Source organism: Phyllobates terribilis, unplaced genomic scaffold (assembly GCF_046119375.1).
Source record: "Phyllobates terribilis strain yellow unplaced genomic scaffold, ASM4611937v1 Scaffold_258__1_contigs__length_2716348, whole genome shotgun sequence".
Taxonomy (NCBI): Eukaryota; Metazoa; Chordata; class Amphibia; order Anura; family Dendrobatidae; genus Phyllobates; species Phyllobates terribilis.
In genome coordinates, this window is record NW_027363018.1 from 1,652,760 (window position 1) to 1,680,659 (window position 27,900).

The following is a 27,900-nucleotide window of genomic DNA, read 5'->3' on the forward strand; positions in this document are numbered from 1 at the left end:
ACACCATTTTTGATGTAATTTTCTATAAAGTGCTACCCTCTTTTTCGCTGACTTATGTGCCATAGCTTGGTGGGTTGCAGTCTGTGTGCTGGAGCCTTTCTTTATGCTTTCCAGCTCCTTTTTTTGTTAATCTATCTATCATCTACATTTTGCATTAGTAACCATCCTCCAAATCCCCTTGTCCGGCCACTTTCTGAATAGTTTGGATATTCTATTTGGACACATCACGGCTCATGGAAGAAATAAATCACACAATGACAGCACATCCATATAAAAACATTCTGTTTCATTATGAAGCTTACAACAGAGTGGCAGGTGACAAGACATAAATACCAGAGATATTATCAAAATCCAAGTTAAAAACAGCATCACTAAATATGCAGGGAATCGATTGTACGAGCCAAGAGACTGTATTTTTATTTGCTCAAAATAGGAGAAGGGGAGCAAAAAATGTAAAACATAATTCACACTTAGTTTTGGGTGATGAGTATAAATGACAGTGAAGTGGTAACTTATAATAAGGAACATACACTGGTAACACAATGACGTTCCTGTAAGTATAACATGTTGTAATGATGGGACATTCATTCCATGCTATGACAAACTAGCGTAACTCTCTCAGCAGTAATGTCATCTTCCACCTCTTCACATCGTCTGCACTGACTTGTGGTATTTGCCAATTACGGAAACAGCGAGTGACGGCAAAAACCAGTGCGTCGTTATACCGTGATATACAAAATGGGTCACATCTATATAAACGTCACCAATTCCTTATAACCCCATGCACTGCTCTCACTGAGATCACTTGGTTGCACATTAACTTTACATACAAATGATGAAATATATACATACAACAAAATCCCTTTAATCGGGCATCCGATAGTCCAGAAGTTCTGATTATCTGGCATCTGACCTGTACATTGGACTTTCTTCCTAGAGATTCTCTAGGTAGAGTTCATCCACAACATATACATGGCAGTCCAATAATCCAGTGATTAGTTCATCTGTCACCTCTCAGGTCCCATCAAAGCTGAATTAAAGACATTTTATTGTATATATACATACAACACTCAAGCACCCAGATTTCTAGGTGTTTGTCCTGATTCTTAGACCCCATGTGGGGTGCAGCTTGAGAAAGGGCAACGTCACATATAAATATGGGAGGGACATGTCACATTAGATTTGTCTTCTATACTTTCCCATCTGCGTTCACTCGAGGATGACAGAAAATGAGACACATTCAGCATCTTCTTCATTCTTGCAACCTAAAGAGGCAAGTCTAATAATACAAGTGCAGCAACCGACCTCATGGCAACACCGATACTCCACACAATTGTCGCCTCCAACACAAGAAGCTATTTTGAGTAGAATCTTAACCAGTTTGTCTACGAATATGATTATTAATGCTTATTTTTGGGTTTTGTTATACATTTTTTCTATAACATGTTGGACATCAATACAGTATATACTTATATTGCTGTTTTTGATTTAAACATTTGCGCACTATGCAATTAAAAATATAGTCATTCGTATAACATGTCTTTTACAATTTGTACCACTAGAGGTCTCTGTTGTACTCTATCCAGTGGCTTCAAATACGCTGCACGCAGTACCAAACGTCACCACTAGAGTGAAATTCAGAAATCTCAGCTGCTTGTAAACAAGGGACGCCTTGGCTTTCACAATCATTGTCTTTCTTCATTGCTTCTTATTATTTCATTACTTGGAAAGATAATGTAAACTAATCCAAAGCCCTATCCTAAAATACATTTACGATCCCTTGTAATGCATACTTAACTATTGTAAAGTATTGTCCAATTAGAATTCCATTACTACTGAATCTAAAGAAATATTCAATGTGGTCACTTATTTCTCACCAACCATTTGCATCTTTATTTTACTTTTAGCATAAATCTATAATTCTTCCTCCATTACTAGAATGATAATCGTTTTTTTTTGTATTTTTAATTTGCATCCTGTCTCTTTAAAATAAATGTAACCGTACTTCCTAAATGATAAAGTTTATTTTTAAGTTATTTTATTGCATTTTCTATTATTATAATAGTCCTATGAACCTCCTGTCTCAGGTGACGTCCGGAGAAGGGCGTTCTTACCCTACAAGCTTCGTCTGGCCGGTCCGATCACCAGTGTAGTTAGGGCCAACTTGTAACTACTATGTTTCTGCAGGAATCAAGAATTAAAAAAAGGCACAAATTATCTGTAAACGCCATACTTTTCTCTCTTAGGGAACACATTCGTAAAGTACAGTGAAAAGCAAAGCGTTTCATCACATTGTATGAACAGTACTTTGCACATGAACGTTTCCAGTCAGAGATCCAAACCCATATAGTATGTCTCAGAAGGTAACAGAAAGGACAGGAAAGGGTTACTCAGCTGCACAGAGATTTCAGAAAATCCAAGATAAAAGACGTAATAAAAAAGGAAAGAAAAAACAACCATAAAATTATAAAGCTTGTAAACAGACAATTGGAAATACTCTTTATTCATGGAAAAATATCATAAAAAAGTACCACTCTGAAGTAAAACTGCCGGAGTTTCCTTCATGCGCAGTTTCGAGGAGGAACACTTGAGCACAACGTGGAGTCCACCAATATTCACGTGGGTGAGAGCTAGAAAAGTCACCAGGGCGTCCTTGGTAGGTGAACGGCTGTTGTGCTTGTCGCGTTTGAGGCAAATTTTAGATCGTTTGGCACCAAAAGTATTTTGGCCTTGGAGGGAAGAAAAGTTCATGATTGTAGGACTTCTGATGTGGGCTGTGACATGTCCATTGTTCTCATTTGGATTGTAGAGATTTCTTAATTTCATTGACATCCATCTGGAATAAAAATGGATAGAGAATGTTTAGAGCAACAACTGTTTCTTGTACAAAGAAAAGAAGAACCCCCTGGACCTTCAAGATAGTCCTGGACCCACCTCTGAGGCCCACCATCAAGATCCAATGGGACCACTACCTCCACCTGAGGTAAAAAGAAAGGAACTCACCGTGGGAAGCAAAAGCCCAGCGCTGACAGGAATCACTGAAGAGCAGCAGTGAGTAAACTCCCTCTACCCCGGAGCAGCACCGCACGCCTCACTAATGACACGGAGCGCCGTGCCAGCAACAGAGCGGGCAGCGCCAATGTCATTCAGAAGCCGGGCTACTTACCAGCTCAGGAGAAGTCCCTGCACTTGGAGAATCCCCTCTTGACAGACACTAGCAACGCGCCGCAATCACGCTGTTTAATAGCAGAGCTTCTGGATACTGAGCATACAGCGCAGCTCCAAGATAAATGATGACAGGCAAAGATGAGGAACTGTCTGATAATATTATTACATATACTTCCCGTACTGCCCCTATTAATATGGACACATCGTTCACATTAGGTGGATCTCATACAAGGAATAAAAGAAAGAAGCAGGCAAGTGGCATAAAGGGTAACAATGATAATAAAAAGGACTTACACTCATCTGAAACAGATGATGGTTCAGAGGACATATCTCCCAATTTGACCCCCTCTAAACATAGACCTAAAAGGGACCATACAACTTCTCCTGATATGTCTCCTATTCTGATACCCATTAATAGATATAGTGACAACGCAAACACAATTTTAATAAAAGAGAAACCTGTTAATCTTTCTCCATGAGAAAAATACTTGCTAGACCTCCATTCATCTTTCATACAACAACTGAACATAATTATGGTCAATGGATTCCAAAGCCTAAATGCAATACTGAAAAGATATTAATCAGAAAATCAATGACACAAATAAAAAAGTAAAATCCCCATATCTGGCACACAATACGCTTTGGAAAAGGATCATTGTTTACTTAAAAGCAAAGTTAAAACATTAAAATTAAAACTTACAGATTTAGAGGACCGCAACAGGCGGAACAATCTAAAATTTAGGGGAATACTTGAGAATGTTTCCCCGTCACAAATGGTTCCATATATTAAAGACTTAATATATAAAACACTACCATCGGTTCCTAATGCAGAACTGACAACAGACAGAGCCCATAGGCTACCAAAACCTAGTTTTCTGTCAGGAGACACTTCAAGAGAAGCGTTTGCGAGAATACATTTCTTCCAGACTAAGGACCGGTCGCCTTCTGGACTATCTAAAGAAAAATTAATATCTACCTCCTCCTTACCAGTCAATAAAAATATTTCTGGACTTCTCAAAAGAGATATGCTAGGAAAATCCTTTGCTGGCATAACTAGCATCTTAAGAGCGAATAACATTTCGTATAGTGGTGTTTTTCTGCTAGACTCATAGTCTTCTTCAATGGAAAAGCCAACCTTATTCAAGACCCAAAGGACGGACGGAATATGTCCGAGAATGGTCACAATCCAGAACAAGGAAGAAAAGTAGACCCTCAGAGTAAATTCATTTTAAAGGTCTAACCATAAGTGGCTACATCATTATTTTATTGCGCAAATACTAGTATTTGAGATGTCCATAAGGCAGTACTTAGAGGGATCCTTATCCAACTCAATGCACAACACAAAAGGAAAACAAAAGAAAATATATAAAAAAAATCACCCAAAAGATTAGCAAGGCAGTGGCAAAACAACAACAAAATCCGACGGAAAAAAACTCACTTTGCCATAATAAGTCTTAGAGCTGAACTTAAATCCAAGATGGAATCAACTACATACACCCGCAAGCTATAGTGGAACAATTTGCTACATTTTATTCTTCCCTATACAATCTGAAAGACGATAAAGAAACTACCCAATTAAATATTAAATGAATAAATAATTTCCTTTCAGAAGAACTCCCGCAATTAAACTCAGAGCAAATTAAATGATTAAATTCCCCTTTCTCTACTAACAAAACTGATATTGCCATCAAGAAATTGCAGGAAAATAAATCCCCCGGACTTGATGAATACCCACCGAATATTATAAATTATTTAGACATCATCTCTCTAACCCCCTAACTTCTGTTATATCAAACGACCAACAATGGCCTATTCTGAAATGAATCCCGAATAGCCACCATTGTTGTTATACCTAAACAAAATAGTAATTCTGAGGAGATGTCGAACCAAAGGCCGATATCTCTTCTAAATACAGACACTGAAAATATACGCTAAGCTAATATCTGAAAGATTAAACAAAATTATGCCTATACTAATTCATTCTGATAAAGTAGGGTTTTATTAAGGGAAGACAAGCCTCAGATGACACAAGAAGACTTTTAAATTTACTTATATATGTGGAAAAACAAAAATTGTCTTCCATACTACTATCTTTAGAAGCCGAAAAGACATTTGTTCGCATCAACTGGGATTTCACGGTCGCCACTTTAAACGAATTTGGATTTCAAGAACAAATTCTTAAAACTATTACTGCTCTTTATTCATGCCCTTCAGCAAAGATCCAAATTAACAATTTACTCTCTAAAACCTTTACTATTACTAATGGTAAACGTCAGGGAAGTCCATTATCTCCACCCTTATTTGATCTCATAATGGAACCCTTTGCTGAAATTACCAGAACCAACAACCTCATAAAGGGAATCCCACTTAATTTTAGACAACATGAAATTAGTTTATTTGCGGTTGACACGTTCATTTCCATTACTGACGCTATCAACTCACTAAGAGTTATTACCCAAAATATCAAAGAAATTTCAGCGGTTTCCAATTATAAAATAAATGCCAAAAAAATCAAAAATGTTAATTTTTTTCTTAGATTATCAATTTACAAAATTAATGGAAAAATCCCATAATCGCTATTTTGGAATCAAATTCACTAACCTTTTACATAAAATCCTAGATGAGAACTTAAACATATTGCAAAAGCAAATCCAAATAAGCATTGGCAACTATGATAAATCTAACACTTCGTGGATGAGTAGGATTACTATCTACAAAATGATTATACTACCAAAATTACAATATATTTTCAGAACAATTCCTATCCTAGTCCCAGAAATATGGATTAAATCTCTTCATAAACAACTGTCAAATTATAGATGGCAAACAAAGTTTCAGAGAATTGCAAAAATGTTACTATTCAAAAATAAAAGGGGGAATTGCCCTACCAAATATACAGGCTTCTTCTGAAGCGAATATTATTATTCAAAGCAGAAAATAGCAGAAAACGAATAAATGATAGACTTCCTCTCCCTAAAAACTTTTCATAATCTTCCAGAAGAGGAATTGTACAGCCAGACTAAAGAAAGCCTTTGTGGACTACTCTGATTCATGTTGGAGATACTGTGGACAAAAAGCCAACTTACCGTATTTTTCGGACTATAAGAAGCCCTTTTTTCCTCCAAACTTTTGGAGGAAAATGGGGGGTGCGTCTTATAGTCCGAATGTTGGAGGAGGGGGGTTGTATATATATGTGGGGTGTGGGGGGAGCAGTAGCGGTGGAGGAGCGGGGAACAGGAGGCAGCAGCCGCCCGCTGCAGCCTACATTGTCCCGGCTGCTAAAGAAAATGAATATTCAGTGCTCCCCACGCTCCTTAATAGCAGCACACAGTATAGACGCAGCGCTGCTCCTGCTGCTGCCGGAATCGCCTGTGCCCGCTGTTAAAGGGTATGAATATTCAACCTCTCTCCACACCCATGGGCATGAGAGGAGGTGAATATTCATGCCCTTTAATAAGCAGGATCACGCGGTAGCCCGGCAGCAGCAGGAGCCGCAGCGCGGCTACGCTGTGTGTCGGCTATGAAGGAGCATGAAGTCACTGCTCCCCGTGCACACAGTACCGGCATTGGGAGCAGTGACTTCCGGCAGCTGATCTCTCCTTGCGCATGGTAGTGACGCCATGCGCGGCTCACATGGAGAGATCAGTGTGGGCAGGCAGGATGAAGCGCTGGAGGAGAGAAGAAAGGTGAGTAGGAGTGTTTTTTTTTTAATGTGCAGCATGATAGGGATTAGGGGTACCATGCATACTAGGATAAGGATGAGGGGGCCATACATACCAGGGTAAGGATGAGGGGGCCATACATACCAGGGTAAGGATGAGGGGGCCATACATACCAGGGTAAGGATGAGGGGGGCATACATAACAGGATAAATATGAGGGGGCCATACATAACAAGATAAATATGAGGGGGCCATACATACCAGGATAACGCTGAGGGCGGCATACATAACAGGATAAAGATGAGGGGGCCATACATACCAGGATTAGAATGAGGGGCCATACATACCACAATAAGGATGAGGGGTGCCATGCATACCAGGATAGGGATTAGTGGTGCCATGCATATCAGGATGGGGATTGCTGTGCCATTCATACCAGGATAGGGATTAGGGGTGCCATGCATACCAGGATAGGGATTAGGGGTGCCATGCATACCAGGACAGGGATGAGGGGTGCCATGCATACCAGGACAGGGATGAGGGGTGCCATGCATACCAGGATAGGGATGAGGGGTGCCATGCATACCAGGATGGAGGGATGCCAGGCATACCAGGATGGGGATGGGGACCACGTATAAAAGGAAGGGGAGAGACATATATACCAGGATGGGGGATATTGTCAGAATTGGGGAACATTACCCCTATACCAGTGTCAGCAGAAGACCCCCTCCCCCTTAAAAGTGCATCATGAACACATTTTTTGCTTAATTTTTTTTTTTTCCTCCTCTAAAACCTAGGTGCATCTTATGGTCCGGTGCGTCTTATAGTCCGAAAAATACGGTATTTCATATCTTTTGGACATGTTCTAAAGCTGCATTAATATGGAAAGAGATCTTTAAATTGTTGAATAAAATCAACAACTCTACAGTTAATATTTCACCACAACTAGCCCTTCTATCTCTTGACTCAAATTTACTCCCACAGAAGATAAAACATATTTCCATTCATATATTGGCTATAACAAAGCTACTTATTGAATCTAAATGGAAGTCAGTTAATGTTCCTACTATCTCAGAAATTATAGATAAGATGTTAGTTCACAATTCTTTAGAACATTCCTATGCGTTAAGAAACAGCTCTCTTAAGAAATACTATTCTATATGGTCTTTCTGGATCTGGATACTGGATACTTTTCCCTGAATAAGAATACCTCTCCAAACAAATAACATCTTTTAGCCAGAAAGTATACAAATCATTTATTATTTTAACATAATTAAACTGAAATCCTGTGATGCCATAACAAGGATTTATACTATAGATGATCTATTTTGTTTTCACCTCCCTTTCCCCTGTTTTCCTCATTCGTCCTTCCCTTTTTTCCCCATCCCATTCCTCTCTCCCTTTCCTTCCTTTCTTTCCTTTCTTCCTCTCCGGCTATCCTTTTCCAGATTTTTCCTCCAAGTTAAAAGTTTTGTTAGGATGATGTAACTGTTGTAATACTACTATACTGTCTTTATCATATTTTATTTTCCCTTTCCCTTCTTTTGTAAAACATCCCTTAATAAAAAGTATATTATTGAAAAAAGACAACTGGATTTTCTTTACACCGTTTTAATGAGTAAGCCTATGATTGATGATGTACTAACAGGACTCTGAGAATTTCAGACTTTTATCATATCACTGGAACCTGTGGTCAGAGCACAACTACAGCATACATTTCCAAACTACTATTTCGGAAGGGCTTCAAGTCAAATATTGTGTACCTGTAATCGAAGACGAATCTTCTTTTCTTCATCCAGCTCGGACAGTAATTGTTTTATTTCTTTTCTAAAATAAAAATACAAGAACGATGGAATTAATTTTCTGGGGTAACCTCGAGTATACTAAACTATACTTTAAAAGGCAGCAAAGTGAAGAACAAGGACAATGAAACATGTGGAGAATCCGAATAACCAAATAGTTTGAGTAGGAATCTGACTCCTGAAATACTGCTTGGGGTAAGCTGTGCTGAGATCTGAGATGATATGTGCTCCACAGATTATCTATTTCACAGTCTTCTTTGCATATACTGAATAATACATAGAGAGAAGCATCTTATTTTCAGATAATTTTCATCTAATATATCACCCTGTGCTTATATTGGACACAGACAAATGTTCACCAGAAAAGCAACAAATGTTCAGATGACAAATGCTCATTTGCAAAAAAAACAAATATATATAAAAAAATAACAGTCAGCTGATGTGGACACATCATCCTGGGTTCCACATCGAGCCTCTTAATAATCCTAGGCCTACATATGTTTAAGCATAGAGCCCATGAATTTACTGCTTACGCATGGACCAATGTTTCAAGCCTAGTCTGGACAGGATCTGAATAATTCTGATGCTGAAGCCTCAAATTCATAGTCGAGCTCTCACCCCATTGCAAGATACCAGTGGTACAACCTACACCTACCACCTAAAAAACTCTTCATCTTTGGGTTGGAGTTTGGTTTGTTTGGCTTGCGAGACCTCTGAGGCTGGAAATACCCAAGGGGGCAGGTTCTGAGGAGACATGGCAGTGACAGTCCACAAAAGGATTACCCACTATGGTGATTGTACTGGATCCCTAGGAGGAGATGCGACACAGTATTCATCTCCAGGAGAGACTCAGACAACCAAGTGAGAATCAACTGAACCAATCAGTTATGTATTTATGTGCGTCCACTATAATCACACCTAGGTCAATCCCTGCTGTGCCATAGTTACATGTGCTACCCTATCATCTCCTCTACTCTGCTGCCAGATACACCAGGCTCCTTATTGCTGCTCTGGTGATATGCTCAGTGACTATACGACCTGCTTCAGACACTACATCACATTAGCCAAGAGACTCCACTGTCTTATATTTCAATTTACTCCATCCTTCTCGCATTTTAATATGGCACTAAATATAAAGACGTTTTTGTTCCACTGACCATCCATTTAAATTATTGAAATTAATTACTTTGGTGCTACCTATCGTTGGCAAATAGAACTCACAGATTGTATAGATTATAATATATCATGCATCCCAGAATTTCACTACCAAGAAAGAACTAGTCTGTCCCAAATGCTCCACCATAGTGATGTCTACAGTCACTACCATCAAGAAATCTACCCCCCCTTTGCACTCAGGCCTGAGTTATTCTAGATCAGTGATCCCCAACATTTTTTACCTTGGGAATCGCATTCAGCTCTGAGAGAGGGTCATGAGCAACATCCAGAGCCCCCCGACTAGTGACATCCAGATCCCACTCCCTATCCCACAGTAGTTACACCCAGAGCCCCATTACTGGTATAATAACAGCCAGAACTTCCCCATAGAAATAAAACCAAGGCAGTGTGCTTACATACAGGGGTTCTCACCGCACTCATATTCGGTATTCTCGCAGCAGGCACTCCCACCACATTATTGCATCCAACTTCAAGCAACCCTTTAACTAGCAGTATCATCTTATCTCCAGTCTCATCTCCAGACTTCATTTATCTCTCCAACTCTTAAAGGGGTTGTCCACTACTAGGACTAGGACACCAGTATTGATATGGTGCAGGGCTCACGTGACATAACCGCACGAGAGCCCCAGAACGTGAGTGCGGACACCACTGGAACTGCGCCAGCACGGGAGGTGAGGACAGGGGTTTTTATTTTAACGAGGGCAAACATTCAGAGTGATAAAGGGTTGTCCTAGTAGTGGACAACCTCTTATATATGAGCATCTAGACCTGCTCTTCTGTATGGGGTTATTCACAAACGTCAGGAACTAGAGACCTGCTCTTCATATCTGTTTGTTAGACATGGTGCTAAGGCAACAAGCTGACACACAGCCGCGAGCCACACATTATAGGTCTGCGAGCCACAGGTTGGGGAGCCCTTTTCTACACCTTGTACTGTACAAGATCTCATTTTTCTTTTTCTCCTCTTAGAGCATTGTCCCAATGTTTTAGATTCCCAGTGGATCTCACTATATACCAGCAGAAGAAAGATAGGTACATTCACGGAACTTGCAAACTGGGATGTACTAAATGTAAAAAAGTATGAAAAACTATAGCAAAAATATAGTCATATAGTCACACAGTCTGAGGCTTTATTCTGCCCTGTCATAAACAGCATCTCAACTCATTTCTTTTAATGCTGGAAGCTAATAGTAAATGGACCTAAGTATATGGCTGTACATTTGCTCACTGCACCTTTAGATCCATCTAGAGAAAAGGTCCATTTTCTGAACGTATAGCAAAATTGTCTGCTTCCAATGTGCTGAATGAAGTCTTATAACATCCATTACAGGCTGTTATTAGATGAGTGTGAATAGTTTGTGTTAATTACTTCCTATTCTCTGCTAAATTGATATTTTGGAACATAATTGCAGATTTGTTTTTCGTCTTTTGCACATTCTTCTTTTAGCCAGATGGAAATCACTGACTGTGACAATTATAGTGTCTCTTAGCACCGATCTGATGAAAATAAGCTCCGACTGAATTCACGCTCAGAGAAAAAATGGTATGGATTAATTATTAATAAACAAATACTCCATAAATAATACAATGTATCATGACATTTTAAGAGTTTCTTTCATCAGGAAAACCTGTTAGAGAGGACAACCTCCAGGGAACCTCTTTTTTGAGCCCTGACAAGCAGTGGCTCTCCATCTTGTGGACTCGGGCTATCTATGTATGACATGATAGCCATTCATTTGGTTTGCACATTATAAAAAAGTCATCCATGACATTTTTGAAACTTTACACAAAAACATTAAATCAGAACAAGTCCTTTAATTCCCGGCTGCCGGCATCTGGTATAATAAAGCTTACTTTTGCTGGTCCTTCATTGTCTCAATGATGCTTCGAAGCTCCTTGACTTGTGCCTGCAGCTCTTCTAGTGATGACTGGCCATGCTCAACTGTGTGTCTTGCATCGGAGCTACCAAAGGACGGAGAGTTTGACCTGTGACTACTTGAGGTGACAATGTGAAATGCTGATGGGGCTCCAGGAGCGCCGTGTGAGAAACTAACACTTGAAATCAAGCCTCCTGGTTTGGGGGGCAATGCAGCTCTGTTCTCTGGTACCTACAAGACAGGAATACACTGAATATGTACAGAAAACTATTATTATTAAAAGGACACATGTAGTAATCATAAATGAATATTTCCCATATGCTGGTAAATCATTGCCTAAATACAGCGGTATTATATGTGCTATTAGGTGGTCTTCATTATTGAAAGATATTAAGAAAATGCAGGCACAACTGCAGCCACAATTACAGCTCAGTCATAGGCAATGCTCTGATTAACGAGAAAAAAAACACAAAAAAAACACTTTCATTTAATATTCTAATGTATACAGTGACCCCCATAGATGGTACAGAGCTGACTTGGCTAATGCAGCATAAGCTATCTATTAGATAGGGGATAAATGTAAGATTACTGGGGGTCTGTTCGCTGGGACCTCCACCAGTCATGAGAACAGGGGTCTTATTTCTGCAATATGGAGCAGCAGTGCACCACAGTGTGTGACCACAGCTCCATTCACTTCTATGGTTTTGTAGAACAGCAGTATGTGTGACCACCTGTGCCATAGGCAGTCAACAGAGCGGCGGTCATGCATATGCCCTAATGCTCCATTCACATGTGAAATACAGTCCTCAGGATTGGTGGGACTCCCAGCAGTTGGACCCTGCATCATCATATAATCACCTGTTGTTTGTAGCACTGGTGTATACAGACAGAAAAGGGCCCGGGTACAAGAACAATATATGGGCCCTTTGCAGTCCAAGAGCTCCTAAGAATGCAAAATTGCACCTGCTTTGGAGGTAGAAATGGGCCCCCTTATCTCTTGGGCCCCTGTGCGGCCCCATTGGTTGCACCAATGATATGTCCGCACCTTGTTTGTAGGATAATTCCTTTGAAGGAGTTGTCCCAAGTAGCAAGTTACCACCTATGTACAGGATTTGAGTGATGGCTGTGCATGTGCACTGCTGCTCCATTCAATTTCTATGGCCTGCCAGAGTTCCACAGACAATGAATGGAGTGGTGCTGTGCTCATATCTTGAGAGTGTGGTAATCACAGCAGTGGGACCTCAAGCAATCTGCAATAGAGATGATCAAAAAGATTTGCGGGATCCTTGTTCAACGACTACTTCAGTAGTCAATGGCCGCCGGAGCAGAGCTCTGTGAACCTCCTTTTAACGGCCAGGATCCCTGGTGCTTGTTCTGATCGGCAGGCCTGGCTAAGTGTCATGTGTGCGTTGTACCAGAACAATGACAGTGAGCCAGGCCTACGGATCAGAAGAGACACTGGGAACACCAGCAGGTAGGAGGAGGTTCACAGGGCTCTGCTCTGGCAGCCATGGACTACCAATATGGCAGCTGGACTAGGGTCCTACAAATCTTTTTCATAATTTCTAATCAACAAATTATCACCATTCTATGTATGGGTAATAACTTAGTCAAGTTGGACAATGCCTTAAAGGATGCAATCTATGATAAACTGGTAAAAATCTACTTCTAGAAAAAGGTTTTCCCACAATTACTTATTTAGCTTTTATAAGGGAAGAGAGTACACCCGTGACATTAGGGACCATCAGCGCAACAGGAAATAGAGCAGCTACAGTAGGCAGCTATATTGCTATACTCCCCGATAAGCATGGATCATCTACGCCTTTCCTCCATGGTAAGATTACAGATTGACTTTTAACCCTCCCAGTCCTAATTGTATTGATCCACAACAGAGAGCACGCTCCCCTTACTTACCTGTGATGTAAGACTACGTGGGGCTTTCTTGGATGAGTCTATAGGTCTCTGTGACAGGTGATTGATATCATCCTTGTCATCTTCTGGACTTGGAGAGTCAAAGAAATCAGGACTGGAAAGGGAGGACTACAAAAGATCGTAGTGAATAAAAGTATACTGAATGTAGCAATATTTCCTACATGACAAGAAGATGCGTAATAAGCCAGCCATCTCCATTCTTACCAGCACAGCTATAAAGAGACTCTTGACCGTGTACGGCCAACCCGGGTTCCATTGTTCACATTCCCCCTCCCCTTTTCACCCATACCAAATAAAACACTGCACCTGTAATTTTCTCTTTGGATAAATTTGGCCACAGCGGCCGTTTTATTAACAAACAACAATATTAAACATATAAACATTATAATAACAAGGGTAAGGGTTCTTGGAGTTAAAAAATTGATCTGGCATAAACCAAACTGTACTTGAACCACCATGTTACCCTCAGCCGTACCACGCCAGCTCAAGGGCACCAAAAGCTCCCAGGGTAAAACCCCGTCCAGAGCCCCCAAAACCAAAATGCCAGATCACCCCACTTAATCAAGCCAATGCCTGTAACTTGATAATCTCCTTTTTTACCGACACTTCCGTGCCAACTCCAAGAACCCCAACCCCCCCCACCAGCCACTGCGACAAAGACATCTTAACACATCACTAAATTTTATATATATACAGTACAGACCAAAAGTTTGGACACACCTTCTCATTTAAAGATTTTTCTGTATTTTCATGACTATGAAAATTGTACATTCACACTGAAGGCATCCAAACTATGAATTAACACATGTGGAATTATATACTTAACAAAAAAGTGTGAAACAACTGAAAATATGTCTTATATTCTTGGTTCTTCAAAGTAGCCACCTTTTGCTTTGATGACTGCTTTGCACACTCTTGGCATTCTCTTAATGAGCCTCAAGAGGTAGTCACCGGAAATGGTCTTCCAACAATCTTGAAGGAGTTCCCAGAGATGCTTAGCACTTGTTGGCCCTTTTGCCTTCACTCTGCGGTCCAGCTCACCCCAAACCATCTCGATTGGGTTCAGGTCTGGTGACTGTGGAGGCCAGGTCATCTGGCGTAGCACCCCATCACTCTCCTTCTTGGTCAAATAGCCCTTACACAGCCTGGAGGTGTTTGGGGTCATTGTCCTGTTGAAAAATAAATGATAGTCCAACTAAACGCAAAACGGATGGAATAGCATGCCGCTGCAAGATGCTGTGGTAGCCATGCTGGTTCAGTATGCCTTCAATTTTGAATAAATCCCCAACAGTGTCACCAGCAAAGCACCCCCACACCATCACACCTCCTCCTCCATGCTTCACGGTGGGAACCAGGCATGTAGAGTCCATCCGTTCACCTTTTCTGCATCGCACAAAGACACGGTGGTTGGAACCAAAGATCTCAAATTTGGACTCATCAGACCAAAGCACAGATTTCCACTGGTCTAATGTCCATTCCTTGTGTTCTTTAGCCCAAACAAGTCTCTTCTGCTTATTGCCTGTCCTTAGTTGTGGTTTCCTAGCAGCTATTTTACCATGAAGGCCTGCTGCACAAAGTCTCCTCTTAACAGTTGTTGTAGAGATGTGTCTGCTGCTAGAACTCTGTGTGGCATTGACCTGGTCTCTAATCTGAGCTGCTGTTAACCTGCGATTTCTGAGGCTGGTGACTCGGATAAACTTATCCTCAGAAGCAGAGGTGACTCTTGGTCTTCCTTTCCTGGGGCGGTCCTCATGTGAGCCAGTTTCTTTGTAGCGCTTGATGGTTTTTGCAACTGCACTTGGGGACACTTTCAAAGTTTGCCCAATTTTTCAGACTGACTGACCTTCATTTCTTAAAGTAATGATGGCCACTCGTTTTTCTTTACTTAGCTGCTTTTTTCTTGCCATAATACAAATTCTAACAGTCTATTCAGTAGGACTATCAGCTGTGTATCCACCAGACTTCTGCACAACACAACTGATGGTCCCAACCCTATTTATAAGGCCAGAAATCCCACTTATTAAACCTGACAGGGCACACCTGTGAAGTGAAGACCATTTCCGGTGACTACCTCTTAAAGCTCATCAAGAGAATGCCAAGAGTGTGCAAAGCAGTCATCAAAGCAAAAGGTGGCTACTGTGAAGACCCTAGAATATAAGACATATTTTCAGTTGTTTCACACTTTTTTGTTAAGTATATAATTCCACATGTGTTAATTCATAGTTTTGATGCCTTCAGTGTGAATGTACAATTTTCATAGTCATTAAAATACAGAAAAATCTTTAAATGAGAAGGTGTGTCCAAACTTTTGGTCTGTACTGTATATATATATATATATATATATATATATATATATATATATATAAAACCCCTCCTAATACACCCTAATTATTAGACCTCCCTGTTCTTCTTCCTACAAAACCCGCCCTTTTCCAATGCAATTTAAAAGAAACTAACAAACAACCGAAAAAAGGGGTGGGTGGGACTTTTCCAATGCTTTCTTCTCTGAACTGACCGTTTCTCACCCCACCCTTTCTGCTTTATCTACGCCCCCCTCAAATGCCCGCCCCTCAACCTATATCCAATCCCTATTCTTTTAAGTTCAAATTACACCCTCCTGTCCCCTCCCGGTCATGTGTGGCTTCCATCTAGGTTCCTAGCCTCCAGCCCCCTTCTTGACCATGTACGGCCAACCCGGGTTCCATGGTTCACATTCCCCCTCCCCTTTTCACCCATACCAAATAAAACACTGCACCTGTAATTTTCTCTTTGGATGAATTTGGCCACAACCCCCCCCCCCGCCACAAACGAACAGCCCTGACCACCTCAGGCTCGTGAGCGCCCCAACACCGCCAAAGCCCTTTCAATCCCGCCTTGTATGGCCAATGCCCATAAATCGATGCGTATATCATTCAAATGCACGCCATCCTTTGCCCAAAATTCTCCAACTCCCACTTCCAGATCAAGATGCCGTACGCTTACTCCCCCATTCCTGTTAACAAAAGCTGATATGGCTCTGTTCAACTTTATACGTGCCCTATTAATTCCCTTCAATGATCTGGCCTCCCTCCATGTTTTTCTGGGCACCACCTCAGACCAAACAGTCAACACCTCAGGAAACGATCTCCATAGCCTTAAAAGATCAATTTTAATGTCCCTCATCAATTCCCTGACCGGTCGAGCCCCCAAATCATTCCCTCCCATGTGCAGCACTAAAATATCCGGTGCCCGATCCAAATGAGCTGCTTTATGGAACTCTGGCAGTACTCTTCTCCACACCATCCCTCGGAAACCCAACCACCGAACCACGGCTTGCTCTCGGCTGAAGCCCAATTGCCTACCGTCGGGCCTCACGTCCGCCCGCAGTGCCCCCCAGTGGACAAAAGAGTGCCCCATAATCCACACTAACAACGGGACTCCACCTGCAACAAGACAACCAAAAATATTTAAAACCAAAAGATAATTACATTAGACCGAATGCCTAATTCCTTACATAAGACAGGTATCGATCGGAACTCCATCTCCCAATGCGTTTTATCACTTCCTTGCCTAACCCCAAACCATCCGCTTCCGACGACGCGCCAGTTCTGAAGGAATGTGACCCATATACCTCAGGGCTAAGGCCCAACTCAGCAATACCCTTCTTAAACACTGCTATAAACTGGAAACGCGATAAAAATTCACCATTTTCATGACACAATAATGGGCCCTTCCTCCCTGACCAAACCTGCCAGTAAGCCATTAAACATGTCCTAGGACAAACCAAAGATCCCTTAACCTCACTTAAGACCACACGTTTTCCTCTGCCCAATTGATCTGTCATCCCCCGTCTTATCCAAAATTCAATGCCCCCATCTCGACCGCTCATATCCTCAGCAAACAAACCCCCAACCTTATTCTTGCTTGGTGCCACCAATTCACCTACCCTTAGTGCACCAAAAAATGCCAAAGCAAAAGCTAATCTAAACAATGTGGCCTCGAAAAATGAACAACAAATCCTATCCATTACCAAACCCAAACGTTCCAAGATACTAAAGGTTACCGGCCTACGTTTATCCAACACTTTACCTCCTTTCCTAAAGCCCTTCAAAGCTTGCTTCACCAAAAAGGCCTTCGTAACATCCTTCGTACCCAGCAATTTAAAACCAAATGCTAATCCTGCCACAAACTTGCCAACTTTTGAAACCGACTATCCGCTCTCTGCCGCCCTTCCCAGCAGAAACAACACAGCCGTCTCTCTATCTACCTCACTCTCCACTCCACCCCACTCCCGAATCCAACTTTGCCATACTCGCAACGATGCCTCGTATGATGCCCAGGTCTGCCTTGTGATAGACTCTTGTATTAACCGTCCCGCTCCTCCATAACCATCTGCCACAACCGCGAAGGGCATTCTTGACCCACGTCCTCTGCCTCTGGTGCTAGTGCCCGAAAACGATCCCACTGAAAACGAGACAAGGCATCTGCTATGGAATTTTTTACACCTGGCACATGGACTGCTGTAATCCAAGCATTCAACTTAAGACAACAAAGTACAAGTTCCCTCAGCAACCTAATCACAGGCGGCGACAAGGCCGACAAACTGTTGATGACCGATACAACTCCCATGTTATCGCAGTGAAACCGAATTCTCCTGTTGGCAAAACACTCCCCCCAAATATTCACCGCCACAACAATAGGAAACAACTCCAAAAATGCCAAGTTCCTTGTAAGACCCCTCTCTTTCCACAAATTCGGCCACTCACCTACACTGCACCGCCCTTTCCAGTATGCCCCATAACCAGCACCTCCTGCAGCATCCGTAAATATCTCACAATCATAACTGTTCAAAAACTCCTCCTGTATTAACGATCTTCCGTTATAATTTTGCAGAAACAACTTCCAAACTTTCAGATCCTCCTTGTGTTCTTTATTTAAGCGAATAAAATGATGCGGAGCCCGCACTCCTGCTGTCGCTCCAGCCAACCTGCGACAAAATATTCTACCCATTGGCAAAATCCTGCCCGCAAAATTCAAACGCCCTAACAGTGACTGTAACTCCTTCAGTGTCACCTTGCACAATCTCCCGATCCTATCGACCTCCTGTTTAAGCAAAATCAATTTATCATCTGGTAACCGACACTCCATCCTTTCAGTATCAATTACAATGTCCAGGAAACTTAGGGTTGTGCAAGGGCCTTCCGTCTTTTCTACTGCCAAAGGTACGCCAAAATGCTCTGCCTCCCACTCCATAGTACCTAACAAATTCCTACACAACAATGATTGCGGGGGACCTATAAACAAGAAGTCGTCCAAATAATGAATGACCGACTTCACAGAAGCCAGGTCCTTCACTACCCATTCCAAAAAACTACTGAAAGTTTCAAACAAAGAACACGAAATTGAACAACCCATTGGCAAACATCTATCAACATAATACTCCCCTTCCCAAAAACATCCCAACAACGGGATGCTATCCGGGTGAACTGGCAACAACCTAAAAGCAGACTCAATATCAGTCTTAGCTAGCAACGAGCCTGGCCCATACCTCCGTACCCATTGTGCCGCCGCATCAAAAGATGTATATTGGACCGAACACAACTCCTGCGCAATGCCATCATTCACTGAAAGCCCTTTAGGGTATGACAAATGCTGAATCAAGCGAAACTTATTCACCTCTTTCTTGGGCACAACTCCTAACGGTGAAATAATCACCTTGTTGCTAGGCAATTCCTGAAACGGTCCCGCCATCCTGCCCAATTCAACCTCTTTAGCTAACTTCGTCTTAACCACCTCTGGATAACGGTGAGCCGACATTAAATTTTTAACCGAAAAAGGGACTACATGATCAGGAGCTGGTATTCTAAAACCATCCAAAAACCCATCCTCAATAACTTTAGCCTTCAACTGATCCGGATACCTATTTAGAAAGGGGGCCATCGCGTGAACCCTCACCGGAGTAACCCCCTTGACCGGTAACCACCGACGGCTTTCCTTTTCCTCTCTTAAAGCATTTTGATGCTCTATGTGAACTTCCATTACAATGGGAGCACACATGCTTGAATTTACAGGAGTTCCCGTACTTGCATTGGCCATCATTAAATTGCCAGCAAGTTCCCGCTTCCTTTTTAATGTTTTGCGCCCCCTTACTACCTCCCCCATGTCCAGCTGATTGATTCCCGCTACTGTTGTTCCCGTGAAAGGACTGCCCATACCTCACTGGAGCCATAACCCTCAACCACAACCCAATGTCTTTCTGATCCCATCTGATCTCCGGTCGGACTGCTTTTCTCTGCCGAAATTGCTCATCATATCTTAACCACGCCTGACCCCCGTAAGTCCTCTGGGCCTCCCCGATAGCATCAAGGTAGTAGAATAAGCCTGAGCAATTATCAGGAGCTTTCTCCCCAATAACACTAGCCAATATTGCAAAAGCCTGTAACCAATTTACAAACGTCTGAGGAATCAATCTCCACCTACGCTTCTCCTCCTCCTCTTTTCTACTCTCATCCCTTTTTCCCTTATCCAGGTTAAACTTTTCCAATGGAAGAAGGGAAAAAATCTCTACGTACTCATCCCGCCAAATTTTTTCCTTTACCTCTTTTTTTAGGTGTGCCCCCAACGGCCCCTCAAAGCACACATAAACTTCCCCTTTTGCCCTATCGCCCAGTCTTACATTATCCGCCTTGTCCTTTTCTGTCTGCACACAAACCGATACCCCAGAAGGTATAATGTCTGCACTGACCCCCGACCTGCCCATCTCGCTTCCCACCTGCAAAGACACCGGTTGACTAGGCACCCACGTCGCTGCCGCGGATGCCAATCCACCCTGATTAACTCCCCCCACTATCTATTCTAGCCAAAAATTGCGACATATTAAACAAAATGTCTCTAAGACCCATTATATCAGACCCGCAACCTCCCCTAATATTTTGCCCGCTGGGCCCCGCCGACTGCCTATCAACTCCCTCATACGGTAATGACCCAGCGGGCGACAAACAAGACATAGAAGCAAACTCACCCAGCTGCGCAGGTGCTGTGTCCCTGCCAGCCGAAATTCCTGTGTCCTGCCGACGCCTGGATTCACCTCTATCCTCCCCACTCTCCGATCCGTCCGACTCCTGCTGCAGCGCAAGGCCCGCGCCCCTGGCCTCCTCGTCACCAGGGGGGACCTGAGCACTCGCCGCCGTCTCCGCTGCTCATCCTCAGTCAATCCTGGCTCTGGTCCTTCCTGCCGTCCGTGACCTTCCTTGATTTCCAGACCCCGACTCTCGTGTCCGGCCTGTCGTGTTCCAAGTTTGACTGCCAGGCATCCCAGTGCTAATGCCCGCCGCTCCACCGCCTTGAATGTGTTGCATCGAGCCAGGCAGCAGATCTTCAAATTGCCGCTGCCTGCCCGTGAAATTCTGCTGCTGCATCCCTGTCCCATTGTTTCTAGCAGGCACCCCGACTGGAGCATCGCCACGTGTACCTGCCGTGCAAATGATCCTTCTGCTGCTCCCCCCGCTACGCGTCCTCTGTGGTCACGGTGCTTTGAATTGGTGCCTTTTCTTGAACTGGGGGGCGTGTGCATATCTCCGTCGAAGACTTCCTGAGTAGCCCCGTCACGTGATGCCGGTTCCGGAAGTGACGTTGCTAGCACTTCCGGTGATGTCCCGCCCACCGGAAGCTGACGTGGCTGTATCGTGGGCATTGCTTCTGGCGCGGCCCGGGCCCTGGTATTGCGGCGTGACACCGGAGCAGGCCGCAGCACAGCCGACCGGGTTCTTTTAGTTGAGGACTGCGATACACTGCAGATGGAGCCCGCAGGGCGGCTAGGCGGATTCCTGCCGCGGCGGGCACGCTGACGGGGAGTTCCAACAACACGCTCACCGGACGCAGGGTCCCCTGAGGGGCTTCGCGGCCTGCGCCTGCTGCCCGCACTAACCGTGTCTGGAGAAATCCTAACGGGGGGCCTCGTCCTCCTGCTGGCCCTTCCAGATCTCGATGGAGGTGCTTCTGCCCCATCACTCCCCAGCAATCCAGACAGCTGGGACTCCAGCCACCCTCCACTTCTGGATCTTGCAGCCTCCCTCAGTCTTGCGCTCAAGGAATCTACAGTTTCCATATTCTTGGTAAGTGTCTTCACACAAAAGGACTTTCTCCAATGTTCTTGTCTCTGGGACTTTTCCAATGCTTTCTTCTCTGAACTGACCGTTTCTCACCCCACCCTTTCTGCTTTATCTATCCCCCCCCCCCCTCAAATGCCCGCCCTTCAACCTATATCCAATCCCTATCCTTTTAAGTTCAAATTACACCCTCCTGTCCCCTCCCGGTCATGTGGGGCTTCCATCTAGGTTCCTTGCCTCCAGCCCCCTTCTTTAGTGAAAATGAATTGACTAGAGAACAACACTAATATGTTAGCTAAGTGCTGTGTTGCGCTTTTTATTATAGTCTACCCTTTGGGACCATTTGAGTTTCCTCCATCCCCAGCTTCCTTCTTATTTTCACAGCATTAAAGTGAAGATTGCCGCAGTTGGTTTTTTTTTTGTATTCATTTTTTGTTTCATCTGGTCTTATCCTTCAGTCACCTCCAGAACTGCACTCACTATTCTGCTGTTACATCTTGTCTTATCCTCCAGAGCTGCGGTCACTATTCTGCTGTTACATCTGGTTTTATCTGCCAGAGCTGCGGTCACTATTCTGCTGTTACATCTGGTTTTACATCTGGTTTTATCCTCCAGAGCTGCACTCCCTATTCTGCTGTTACATCTGGTCTTATCCTCCAGTCACCTCCAGAGTTGCGCTCACTATTCTGTGTCATCATGTAACAGAATAGTGAATTCTGATCTGGAGGTGACTGAAGAATAAGACAGCATGTCTTATCCTCCAGTCACCTCCAGAGCTGCAGTCACTATTCTACTGTTACTTGTCACTGGTACCTAATCCATAACATGAGAGGTCACATGACCGGCGACCCTTTATATTTGCATTAATAATGAAAATGCAAATTACTAAATAAAACTGAAACATTTAAATACATTATATACAAAATAAATAGTAAGAACACAAGGACAATATTCAGTCCAGGCCTGGGCCGCAGAGCTGACGCTCTAATATCAGACCTCAGTGACCGCTCTGTACTATATACTCCTGTATATCCAGGCCTGGGCCGCAGAGCTGACGCTCTAATATCAGACCTCAGTGACCGCTCTGTACTATATACTCCTGTATATCCAGGCCTGGGCCGCAGAGCTGACGCTCTAATATCAGACCTCAGTGACCGCTATGTACTATATACTCCTGTATATCCAGGCCTGGGCCGCAGAGCTGACGCTCTAATATCAGACCTTGCTGCATAAGGATCTGCATGTAGTTGTGTGCTGGTATCACTATGTGTCTACGGCTGTGTGCACACATAGCGTTTGAGAGTTTTTTCCGCGTAGATTACGCAGTGCAAACACTTGAAAAACGCTAGTATATATGCCCCCCATGGTCCCCTATGTGAGAACGCAAGTCATGAGCACATGCTGCGTATTATCACTGCGTAAAAACACGTAGCATGTCCATTAATTTTGCGGTTACGCGGAGTAATCGCCGCCTTATGCGTATGTCCATGCCCACCATGTGTATATTGTGCGCTTCAATATGTGTATGGTACCCGGGTCTGGAGGAGAGGAGACTCACCTCCAGGCCCAGGTACCATAAAACCTGTTGTAAAAAAATAATGAAAATAATAAATATCAATATACTTACCCTCTGTCAGCCCACAATCTCCTCACCGCCGCTGCCTCCGGACCCAGAGATGCATTGCGGCAACGGCCTGCGATGACGCTGCGGTCATGTGACCGTGAGGTCCTCACAGGTCCTGCCGCTCTGTATCTATGGGAACAAAGCTACCGGGGAGGAGCGGTGAGGAGACTTATTATTTTTTACATGCATATGCAGCATCAATAGTAAAAAGTTGGTCACACTTGTCAAGCACTATGCAGTGTGACCAACCTGTCAAGCACTTTTCCAAGTGATGCTAATATCGCTTGGAAAGCTCTTGACAATGTGCATGCTAAAATGCATGCAAAAACGCTGGATTTGCGCTTGTGTTTTGCGGGAAAACGCATGTGAATTAGGCTTGTGCTTTCCCGCAGTAGGGGGATGTGGAAATGATGCAGAAATTTCTGCTTAATTTACGCAAAGTGGGCACATAGCCTAATATCAGACCTTGCTGCATAAGGATCTGCATGTAGTTGTGTGTTGGTATCACTTTGTGTCTACAACAAAATGGCTCCTCACTGTGAGAGATCCTAATTCCTAAACTTCATTGTCTCTTATCCATTTGTAAACACCCAGAAAGGGAGGGGGGAGGAGGAGACATCAGACATGGAGCAAATCCAGCCCAGATTTTCAGCAGTCGTAATGCATGTCAGCTCTACACAAGGTTTTCATGCCAAATTTCAGTAGCTGCTCCCCCTAGTGTTTCAAAGTGGAACATGTCAAACTTTTTAAATTATTTTTCATATTTTACTCCATTAAAAAATAAGATAATATTGGAGAAACGAATCAAAACAATAATACTTTACGTTTTCGCAAATGTTGAAAACATTTTTTTTGATGGCACCTTCCCTTTAAGGCATCTGTACTCATGAGAAGTCTTTACACTCCTTGAAAATTGCACGTGTCTATACATTTACCAGCTGGGTTCAGGAGAGTGACGACTTATAGCCAGGACAAACAGAATAATGAGAAGAATGTATAAGGCTGGGTCTGTCAGTGGTGTAAAGTGATCCCTGCCGCTCAGGTCTCCTATTCTGTAGGACACTTCTGTAGATTGCATTATAGGCCGTCCCTTAGTCATGAGCAGCATTTAGTTGTGTGGAGCATGAATTGCGGCACATATGTGGCACCCCAGGGGTCTGGTTTCCACAGTAACAGCAATGTTATGTCTGAGAGCAGGTGGGAGGTCTCTTGGTCAGGAATCCTATGCATGCCACACCTCCTGCCCAGTCCTGGGAGGGGAAGGACTTCCCCTATATAAACCTAGGGCTGAGGCAGGGTTAGTGAGTAGAGAAGAAGTAGAGACAGAGAAGAGAAGCAGATATAGGAAAAGAACATCAGGAGCTCTGTGGGAGCAGTGCTATAAGGAGTCAGGGGCTGGCAGCTGCAGAGCTCGCCCTGACTGGGAAGCTATCACCGGACCCGGAGTCCGAGGCTGTGGGGACTAACTCCTACCCAGCAGCAGAAACCGACCGGCAGGGGATTTCAGGTCCTCTGGCCCAGAAACCCGAAGGCACGGTCACATGCGTGGGACCAGCACCGCCGTCGTGGAGCGGACGCCACTAGAAGGCCCCGAGTCACCGGCCATATGGGTGAGCACCACACGGGACACTCAGGGACGTGGGCTACTTATACCCGCCTCTAGCAAGGTAGCCAGAAGAGTACAGTCAGTTTGGGAGGCCTACAACTCCGCCTGGCCAGGGGAGATCCCATCTGCTCAAGGACTGACCAGGCCCCGATCGCTAGCCAGTACTCCGGGAGGGTCTATCTTTATCACCAGTAAAGACCCTGAACTACACCGCATCGTCTCTGAGTGATTCCTGCTCCCCCATCATCCACGTCGGCTGCCCTGAGGCCATACCCCTCCCGTTGGAGGTGATACTATCACGCTGCACAATCCTACCACCGGCCTCAGCGGTCTGCCCTGCAGCGGCAGCTCCTTCGCTGCATTCAACGGGTGGCGTAGTCGTCCAACACCTACCGCTAATACAACGCCACTTAGTCTGACTCCCTGGGCACGGACCGGGTCACCGCCACGAGACTACTACCCCCATCTGATCCGGATCCGGGTAAGCTCCTGCATGCGCAACGCTGTGTGACACAGGCCCAGGGGTGCGTCACATACATAGCGACGTCAGAGACTGGGAAGGTGGACGTCTCCCGCTGGATTTAGGCCTTGAAGCAGTAGGAGGACTAAGTTTCTCTCCAGTTGACACAAGGGAATCAAAGCCTTCAACATCTAACAGATAAAATACAGATATGGCAACAAATCTATCAACTAAGTGACATCTCTTTCTCTTCAAGTTGGATACGGTCAAACAGCTTCTCTGTCTTATACACGGGCATTTATTCTTTTCATCAGTATTATAAGTACTCAGTCGACTTCCCCAGAAATATAAAGAACCAGGAGGAACTTCTGTTCTATGATGAGATCGGCCTCGTGTTATAGATTTACTCCATTCAGGAGCAGAGGTTTCCCACAACGTAGTGATCTACTGCCATGAAGCTTCTACACTATTCTAATCATTGTATCCTGGGTTTTTATATGTATTGCTTGTATAAATAGGATTTCTAGTTGTAATGATGTACGTTAATCTATAACTGCTGGGCTACTGATGACCAACACAGACTAAAATACATCACATGCCGAAATTTCAATTTATTATCTGTCCCATCTACCCAGTTCTTTGCACAAAAGAACACAGCCAATAAATGGCCAAGGATGGTAAAAAAAGGCAGAATTTTACATTTGGCCAACAGTTTCTGATGCCAATTTCAGTGGGCTGAAAAACACAAAGCGCTTTTATAAGACGTGATTTACTGTCATTCATAAGAATTTGCAAATAAAATGGTGAGCAAAAACAGATTGAAACTGAATGAGAGCGGCACTCACCACTAGTACATGAAAGTACAGCACTTTATTGTGGTTGTCACATGAGGAGACATAAAGACATAAATAAGCGACAGCTGTTTCACGTAAACTACGCTTTTTCCGGCTGAGCCTGAAGAAGTGTAGTTTATGCGAAACAGCTGTCGCTTACATTCCTCTTTATTCAGGCTCGGACTGGCCCATAGGGCAGCAGGGAAATCCTCTGGTGGGCCCCAACTCCACTATATGGGCAGTACTAGGCATAATTCACTTGGAACAGAAAAAAAAGCAGCATACCATCATTCATTCACCAAAATACCCAGTTTATTATTATATAGAGGTATAGGTAAATTTGTGAACAAGGGTAGTGTAATATATGCATGCAGTTGAAAAGTGGGTCCCCCAAAGTCAATGTTACTGGTGGGCCTTTGGCACCCCAGTCCGACACTGTCTTTATGTCTCCTCATATGACGACCACAATACTGTGCTGTATTTTCACGTATCAATTGTGAGTGCCGCTCTCATTCAGTTTTTCATGCTGTTTTTGCTCATAATTTTGTACTGTTTTATCTCAAGATGAGCACCACTATATCTGGCAATCCGCTAGTTATGCTTGCCCTAATGCATTCCTGGAGGGTGTGTTAGCAGCACCCGAAATTCTGCTAATCTGTTATTTATTGGTCAAATAAAATGGTGCACAACATAAATTGAATTAAAGGGCTTGTCCCGTGATTTATGGTCAGGAGCGCACCGCTCTCCAGGCTCACAGCTACCTACTTGCTAAGAAGCAGTGCGCTCCTGCTTGATTGACAGTTCAGGCCAGATGTGAATCTAGCGCTCCCTGATGTTATATGAGGCAGCATTAAAGAAGTGCAGTGGTACTGAAGCTGGCCAGAATCGGAACTAATAGCAAGTTCCAAAGATCCTGTCCAGTTTCAGTGCCGTGTTTGCAAGCTCACTATGTAAGAGCTTGTAAGTGCATCTTTAGCCACTGCTACTGTCTAGGCTATGAACAGTAAACAATAAAAAAATGCAATTTTAATTATCAGGGGGCAGATATTAAAGGGAATCTGTCAGCCCAATCTGACATTATAAAACAAAACCCTGTAGGGGATATAGTCACTCGAAAAATTACACCTATAGTTCCAAATCCTGCCTCTATTCTGCAGTAATTGAAGCTTAATCAAATAAGCAAATTAGGGAGCTTGATGCATCCTTAGTGTGACCAAGAGGCTCTGCAAACCGATCTCCCACTGATTTTGCACCCTCACTGGTGACTGTCAGCCTGAGCTTTTTCTGCAGACAGTTCTAGCTCCAGGCAAGGCAGCGCTGTCGATCACTAATGAGGGAGGCGGGGCATGCAAAACCAGTGTACGGAACGGTGCACTGAGCCTCTAGACCACTCTAAGGGTGCACAGTGAACTATAATAAGCATATATGATTACAGAGAAACTATCAGCAGGTTTTTGCTATGTAATGTGACAGCCGCATGATGTAGGGACAGAGACCCTGATTCCAGCAATGTATAACTTAGTTACTGGGTCCAGCACTTATGATAGAGTCACAATTTTCTCTGCTAAAGGTCTAGCAGACCTTGAAATGTTGAGCCCTATGTAATCCAGCCCATACCACTGATTGTACACAGAAAGCTGCCAATGTATATTGACAAAAAGCTGCCATTCAATG

The 27,900-nt window shown here is 43.6% G+C and overlaps 2 protein-coding genes across 2 annotated transcripts in view; both read right to left on the minus strand.

Annotated features, from left to right (window-relative positions):
* Positions 1-1,689, minus strand: part of LOC141219264 (SH3 domain-containing kinase-binding protein 1-like) — a 91,073-nt gene extending 89,384 nt beyond the window's left edge. The window contains exon 1 of the mRNA XM_073666033.1: positions 1,614-1,689. Coding sequence (XP_073522134.1) covers positions 1,614-1,689 — 76 coding nt within the window. The remainder of the gene's footprint in view (positions 1-1,613) is intronic.
* A 1,105-nt stretch (positions 1,690-2,794) lies between these two features.
* LOC141219265 (SH3 domain-containing kinase-binding protein 1-like) overlaps positions 2,795-27,900 on the minus strand; it is a 104,989-nt gene continuing 79,883 nt past the window's right edge. Inside the window, exons 2-7 of the mRNA XM_073666034.1 lie at positions 25,479-25,584; positions 24,389-24,392; positions 13,599-13,724; positions 11,662-11,915; positions 8,593-8,656; positions 2,795-2,836 (exon numbers count right to left, since the gene is read on the minus strand). Of these exons, the coding sequence (XP_073522135.1) occupies positions 2,795-2,836; positions 8,593-8,656; positions 11,662-11,915; positions 13,599-13,724; positions 24,389-24,392; positions 25,479-25,584 (596 nt within the window). The remainder of the gene's footprint in view (positions 2,837-8,592; positions 8,657-11,661; positions 11,916-13,598; positions 13,725-24,388; positions 24,393-25,478; positions 25,585-27,900) is intronic.